The sequence below is a fragment of the Mytilus galloprovincialis genome, chromosome 1 (genome assembly GCF_965363235.1).
Source record: "Mytilus galloprovincialis chromosome 1, xbMytGall1.hap1.1, whole genome shotgun sequence".
NCBI classification, from domain to species: domain Eukaryota; kingdom Metazoa; phylum Mollusca; class Bivalvia; order Mytilida; family Mytilidae; genus Mytilus; species Mytilus galloprovincialis.
In genome coordinates, this window is record NC_134838.1 from 70,117,018 (window position 1) to 70,125,014 (window position 7,997).

The following is a 7,997-nucleotide window of genomic DNA, read 5'->3' on the forward strand; positions in this document are numbered from 1 at the left end:
CTTCTGTCTGAAATGTCTAATATTTGTAATCTTAACTTTATGGATTTCATTTACTAGAATGTTTAAAAAGTTAGATTCTATGGGGGAAATAGAACAACGTTCTTGTGTATTATTCGAACAAATGCGATTTAAAGTTTCTCCGGTGTTGTCACCAACTTATTAAATATATATATATATATATATATATATATATATATATATATATATATATATATATATATATATATATATATATATACGTGTACAATATGAGAGTTACACAAAAAGTGTTTTTTAGAATCCTAGCTCTTGATCAGTGTTAGGTATCCGATAGTTGTGGTCAGACAGATATATTTGTTATTTGTTGAACTAGTCTACCCTAACGGAGAGTAGTATACCTAGTTCAGCTAGCAAGCAAGCTAACCAAAGATAAAACCTTTACCTACTCACTCAAGGCATTTTGCTGTAAATTCTTGTTCAGTGTTATTGTTGATAAGAGTGTATTAAGGTTTAGTGTTACGTACCCGGTATTTGAAACTGATGAAATTCCTCGTAATGAAGGGGTTGTTAATTAAATGTAGTCTGAAAGGGTAAATTAAAATATATGTTCGGAAAAAGACCCCAAGAATACTATTACTACTATAATAATACTGATACTACAACTACTACTGAAGCTATAAAACAAAATTTTTTGTCATATTTAAATATCGATTACAGCCGATTTCATTGAGTGTGTAGCAAAAGGTAATATCTTTGGTTAACTTGCTTGCTTGCTGAACTGTGAATTCATTATTTGGTTAGGTAAACTACCCTACTTAAAGAATAGACTATAGAATAGACTATTCCGACAGATAAACAATCTATATGTCTGTAGGATTAGGCTAGCTAGTAACAAGCTAACCAAATATATTACCTTTAGCTTCACAGTCAATGAAATCGGCTGTATTACTTAACTTATAGAAGAAAAAAACCAAATCGTGAATCCGTAAAAGATACAGGAACTAGTCTAAGGTTATACGATCATTTTTTAAATTGAATAACAGTTTTTATAACTAAGATGGTTGTGTCACTAGTTTCTTTACGTTCGACACTTACAAAATGAAATACGATGAAACGAAGTGCAAATCATAGAAATTAACAGTAAACAGAATTCATTTTAAGAATCAATTGAGGAAAGTTTGTTTGGGTTCGTGCAGTTGCCAATATAACTTGTGATCTAACGAAAGCGTCATGGTCCTCTATTGTTCCTAAATCTGTCATCTCGGCTGTCTCTGTATCATCATCTGATGTCGTTTTTATTATCTCATTGTATGTTTCTTTTGTTTCTTTTGTGTCCATATAATGTCTCTCTGTTTCTGTCTTTAAGTCTTCCTCAAGTATGTCTCTTCTATCTTTTTCTTCTGATTCCTTTATTCCCCTTGCGATGCATTCAAACTCAGTAAGAGTAAATTTGAATTCGGCAACACTTTGCTTCGCTGGAGAGAATTCTCTGCTATTAAAAAAAATCGACATTTCTTTTTCATCAAACTTGTATCCATATCTGTACCTTCCTTTAAGCACAATAGAACGGTTTTTTTTGTAAAGACTGCGTAAAAACAACAAACAAACAATTACTATAAGCGGAATTCGGAAAATACAAAATGACAACGCAAATTGTCTGGTTTCAAACACTTATACACCATTTTCATTTCTTTTAAAACATTATAGCTTGCTAAGGAAAAAGCATTATTTAATTTGAAAATTTGCCCCACATGAGGCATAAAGCTAAATTTACATTTCTGGTTATCGATATGAAAGACAAGCCGTGTAACAGGGACATACATTACAAAATGATTCAACTGAGAGGTTAGAGAAAGTTTTCACTACCAACAGAGCAAGATACAGGACTGAATGGCACGAACGAATAAGTGACTTTCAACTAAATCATTACCTAATTCCCTTGCCAGTTCTGCTTCTCTGGCTTCTGCAACCAGTATAGCTTTCTCTAACTGCTCCCTTTTTTCCAGTGCCAACTCGAACTGAGCTATTTATAATGCCCTTACAAAACCTGACCACAGCCTGCAAATTCGGCTCGTCATCCCAAATGTTTGCTGACACTTGTATAAGAAAATTTGTCTTTAAAAAATAAATACGTTGTAGTTGAAAAAACAAACGGTCACCACAAAATTAATATAGAGTGGGGGGCCCATATTCGCCATGGACACATTTTCGCCGTTTTACGATTTTGTACGGGAAATGTCGCGATTTTTTTCCCATTGCCAACCAAGATGTCTGCAGTCGTCCAGCATCGTAGATAAGCAGTTTCATATAGTCTTATGTGCAGTAAATACTTGTCGTGGTAAGTTTTCAAGGATACACGAGACTCGATCACGTTTAAATTAACTTTGTTTGTGATCCATGAAGTCCTTGCCTCTGGGTGTATAAAGGTAGTAAGTTTGATATATATAAATACACCTTATCGCTATTCCCGGCTGACCCGTCCGCTTGAACTTTTGACGTCAAGAACAATCACTTTTCCATTGTGGCGTCAGACATTTTGTTTTATGACGTCAAAATTTTACGGGAACCTGTGTGATTTCCAGCAATGGCGGACAAATAGCGATAAGGTGTATACACAGAGGAAAGCATATGAACCAAGCGTTTAGGCATTGAACACAAACCTGATACGTCATACACCTTTTCAGAATAAAAAAGTTCTACACGACAAAAAACTAGCCAAAACGTTTAATCATTCACTACTTTCATTTTGACGCCAATATTTACATTTGACGTCACACTCATTGTAATTCCTCGCATGAATACGGTAGGCACCAGTGTGATATTCCGAAACATACAAAATTGTTCCCAATAAACAAAGTTTGAACTTTCACGTGTATTTGAATGCCTGTCTTTCCTTTGTTGAAATATTATAAATGTATGTCCTTTATGAGGTTGTGTGTAAACAGCAGAAGCGGAATTTGGCGGATGCGGAGCGGGCGTGCGCCATTCTAAAAGGAAGCAAATGAACTCTTACCATTCTAAAGTCGTACCACGTCAACTTGTACCACCAAAAGTCAACACACAAACTCGTACCACTGCGAAGTCATACCATTCAAAACTCGTATACAAAAAAATATATACATAGTATATACGAATGTTGTCATTGTATTTTTCTGATATTTCCATTGTTATTTATCTTCATTTCCTACATTTATAACGTTACATCAACAAAAATTAAAAAAATAACCGACGACAAAAGAATGACCCAAGCGCCTGGAAGGGAAATTGAAAAAATAAGAAGATTTTTTTAGCATGAAATTGATTTTTTTTGTCAATTTTATACACCAAAAAAACTTACCAATTTGGTAAAAGTATAATATAAATATATATCATCATCGTCGTCGTCATCCGAAGACTTTTGTTTTTCGCACTATAACTTTAGTATTCTATGAAATTTAAACAAAAGGTTAATGACCATAAAAGGAATGCTGGTATTGATTTTGGAAGTTTTGGTCCCAACAGTTTAGGAATAAGGGGCCAAAAAGGGCCAAAACAAGCATTTTCTTGGTTTTCGCACTATAACTTTAGTTTTAGTTAATAGAAATCTATGAAATTTTGACACAAGGTTTATGACAACAAAAGGAAGGTTGGGATTGATTTTGGGAGTTTTGGTATCAACAGTTTTGGAATTAGGGGCCAAAAAAGTGCCTAAATAAGCATTATTCTTGGTTTTCGCAAAATAACTTTAGTATAAGTTAATATAAATCAATGAAATTTAAACACAAGGTTTATGAACACAAAAGGAAGGTTGGGATTGATTTTGAGAGTTGAGGTCCCAACAGTTTAGGAATAAGGGGCCAAAAAGGGGCCCTAATAAGCATTTTTCTTGGTTGTCGCACCATAACTTTAGTATAAGTAAATTATATATAGAAATATTTATGACCATAAAATGAAGGTTGGGATTGATTTTGGGAGTTTTGGTCCAAACAGTTAAGGAATAAGGGGCCCAAAGGGTCCAAAATTAAACTTTGTTTGATTTCATCAAAAATTGAATAATTGGGTTTCTTTGATATGCCGAATCTAAACATGTACTTAGATTTTTGATTATTGGCCCAGTTTTCAAGTTGGTCCAAATCGGGGTCCAAAATTAAACTTTGTTTGATTTCAACAAAAATTGTATTCTTGGGGTTCTTTTATATGCTGAATCTAAACATGTACTTAGTTTTTTTTATTATGGGCCCAGTTTTCAAGTTGGTCCAAATTGGGGTCAAAATTAAACTTTGTTTGATTTCAACAAAAATTGTATATATGGGGTTCTTTGATATATGCTTTATCTAACCATGTATTTAGATTTTTGATGTTTGGGCCCGGTTATCAAATTGGTCCACATTGAGGTCTAAAGGGTCCAAAATTGAACTTTATTTGATTTCATCAAAAGTTGAATTCTTTGGGTTCTTTATATGCTGCATCTAACCATGTATTTAGATTTTGGATATTGGACCATAATAAAGGTAATGTCGAATTTAAAATTAAAAGTTTTTAAGTTAAAGTTCTTATGTACCACATTCATTAATTGTCAGAAACCTGTGTTGTGTCAACTATTTAATCACAATCCAAATTCAGAGCTGTATCAAGCTTGAATGTTGTGTCCATACTTGCCCCAATGTTCACTGTTTGAACTCTGTGGTCATACAAAGCTGCGCCCTGCGGAGCATATGGATGTGGTTTATCTGGCTATTGATATATTGATAACAATGGGAGATACAAGGTACTCAATGTAAACTGCTGAAGTGATCTGTATGATAAGCTCATATTGCTTGCAATGTTTCGTCAATATCTGCCAGACAGATGGACGGATAAAGGTAAAAATATATGCCCCTTTCACATACGTGATCGGTGGCATAAAAATAATGGACGAAAAAAAAAAATAATACAGAAGTTAAGAAACCACCTTCCATACCATTATATATATTGTACATCCTATCTTTCTCATTTTAGATCCATGGCTAAACAAAAATACAAGAAATATACAAATGAAAAGTTAAGCGAAGCAGTGGACCTAATAAAAAGAGGTATCCTAACAAACACACAAGCGTCAAAACGTTTTGACATCCCAAGGAAAACATTAGGTGACTATCTGTAGGGGAAAAGCACATTAGGCAAAAAGGGTGGGCAAAAACCCTACCTAACACCATCACAGGATTCATCACTTGCAAACTACGTCAGGTACATGTGTGAAAGAGGATTTGGACTTACGAGAAAAGTTCTACAAATTTTCGCGTTTTCCATTGTCCAAAAAACAAGCTCTTCCACGAAATCTGCCCCGTCAAGAAAATGGTGCCGAAAATTTATGGAAAGACATAATCTTTCTTTTAGAACAGCAACATCTCTCGCAAGATCAAGAGTAGCGGTTTCCTCACAAAAAGTTATTGACGATTACTTTACATTACTCAACACAACTATTGATAAACTTGGCCTTACAGACAAACCTGCCCAAATCTGGAATGCAGACGAAGCCGGCTTTGGGAAGGAAACTGAGCAGATAAAACAAAAGATTATAGCCACAACAGGAACAAAAAATCCATACCGACAACAAATGACGGATTACGACCACATTACAGTTTTAGCATGTGCATCAGCGGCTGGTACTTTTATGCCAAACATGCTGATATATACAAAATCCCTACCTTCCGGAAGATATGCCTCTGAAATGCCTTCAAATTGGATCTTCTCTTCATCGGAAAATGATTACATTACAAGAAGTTTGTTTGAAGATTGGTTTTCCAGAATATATGTACCTAACATTGGTATGAGACGCCCAAACCTATTAGTTCTAGATAATCATAGTTCTCATTTATCATTGAAAGTTATAGACATGGCCATAGAGAATGACATAGAGATATTAGGTATTCCGCCTCACACATCACACTTTTTACAACCTTTAGATCAAATATTTCACCCCCTCAGAAGTACCTACAGTGATCTTGCATTGAACATTGGCTTGGTTAAGGCAGACATGGTTATTAAGAAAAATAAGTTTGCAATAGTGTTGGAGCAGGCACAGGATAAAGCGTGGTCACCGCATCTAGTTAAACTCGGTTTTAGAAAAACTGGATTGCACCCTATCAACAGCAAAGCGATAGACAAGTCCTTCATCAGACCTAATCATAATAACACTAATGAAAATGATGAGGAAAACACTTCTATGACGAACCCTGCTGACGATGTATGTAAAGAATGCGGACGTTTGGTAACAAATCCTTTGGTAAAGGCTGGACTAGTGGATAAAAATCTGCAGGATATATTGGTCCCAACAGACATTACAAAAACAGATAAACCAAAGAATAAAAGATTGACTGGTGCTCGAATATACACAGGGGAAGAGATGAGGAATGAACTTAAAAGAAAAGCAGAGGAACAAATAGAAAAGGAAGATGGCATCAAGCGCAGAAAAGAGGAAAGGGAAGCAAAACGACTCAAGAAGGTAGAAAATGACAAGACGAAACGATTGAAATCCGCCAATAGGAAGAAAAAGCTGTCTAAAACAAATCAAAGTAAAGTAATAGATATCCCAGAAACTGTAAATCCAAACACAACAACTATTATGGCAGATGTACATGCAGTACTAATTCTTGAATCTGAACAGAATGACGTTGAAGTTATGGCAGAAAATCAGACAGAAATTGAGAGTGAGGAACTAAACATTGAACTTTGTAGACCACGACCAAGATCAAGACGGAATAATCGAGGACAAAAAAGTACACATGTGGTAAGCATTACATCCCAACACATCACATCACATCTCACATTACTTCACTTCACTTCAAATCACATATCACATCATTTCACTTCACTTCCCTCCCTTTCACTTCACAATTCAATTCAATTCAATTTAAATCACAATTCAATTTAAATCACAATTCAAATTCAATTCAATTCAATTCATTTCAAATCGCAATCACAATTCAAATTCAATTCAAATTCAATTCAACTCAAATTCAATTCAACTCAAATTCAATTCACTTCAATTCAGTTCAATTCAATTCAAATTCAATTCAACTCAAATTCAATTCAGTTCAATTCAATTCAATTCAATACAATTCAATTCAATTCAATCCAATCCATTTTTTTTCTTCTTCACAAAATGAAATTCACCAAAGTAGACATGCATTTATTATATTTATTTCCAGAATGATCTCATGTTCTTATTTCTATTTTATTTCTATTGCCTTTTCAGTTTCCTGAAGAGGATGATGACGATGAGGTATTTACATGTGGAGTATGTGCCACTAGAGGGAAAAAACTTGATGAAAAAAATGGAATTTTCTGGGTAGGGTGTGACAGAGACACCTGTCCATTAATATGGTATCATTATAACTGTCTGCAACGACAGGATCAGATTACCGTGGATTTGAGTTTGCTATTTCCTGGAGAACAATGGATGTGCCCTGTTTGTATTGACACCAATCATTTTGAAGAGTGAACATGTGATAATACCCCCATTTCTAGTAAAAGAACGTTGCATTTGGACAATACATGACAATTTATTTCATTATCTGTATTCCAAAACAAAAGTTCAAACTTTCTTTAGATTATAAATATCTCTAACATGCATAGACAACTGTAAAACAGTGGTTACAATGAAAAATATATGGGCATAATATTTTATTACTTTTAATTTTTATGACTGTAGATATGTAGCTGCATTGTTACAAAAAAAATAATAACAAGAAAGTTAGAGCTGATAATCGAATAAGCGTAGGAAACGAAGGGGAATCAATGCAAACCCTAAAACCGATAAACAAAATACATCCAACACAAACGGGAAACACGAAACTTCCAAAAAACAGACAGACGAACGGACGGACAAACGGAAGCACAGACCAGAAAACATAATGCCCATAAAATGGGGCATAACAAGATATCATACATGATATTGCTACGAAAATCTCCCTGGCGATCATTTCGGGGGGCTTTAATACTAACAAGTCTACAAGTGATCAATGTAAAAAAAAAACATGAGATGAACTAGACCCAAA

The 7,997-nt window shown here is 34.4% G+C and overlaps 1 protein-coding gene across 1 annotated transcript; it reads left to right on the top strand.

Moving 5' to 3' along the window:
* Positions 1–5,959: 5,959 nt before the first annotated feature.
* Positions 5,960–7,635, top strand: LOC143043357 (uncharacterized). Its single transcript, XM_076215722.1, has 2 exons — positions 5,960–6,727; positions 7,196–7,635. The coding sequence occupies exons 1-2, from the start codon at positions 5,975–5,977 to the stop codon at positions 7,439–7,441; spliced, it is 999 nt and encodes a 332-aa protein (XP_076071837.1). The 5' UTR covers positions 5,960–5,974; the 3' UTR covers positions 7,442–7,635.
* The last annotated feature ends 362 nt before the right edge of the window (positions 7,636–7,997 follow it).

What these genes read in the sequence shown, in the direction of transcription:
- LOC143043357 (XM_076215722.1), top strand. Translation starts at nt 5,975, where the DNA reads ATGGTTATTAAGAAAAATAAGTTTGCAATAGTGTTGGAGCAGGCACAG. An exon ending in GACAAAAAAGTACACATGTG is followed by an intron (nt 6,728 to 7,195) that starts GTAAGCATTACA and finishes TTGCCTTTTCAG; the next exon opens with TTTCCTGAAGAGGATGATGA.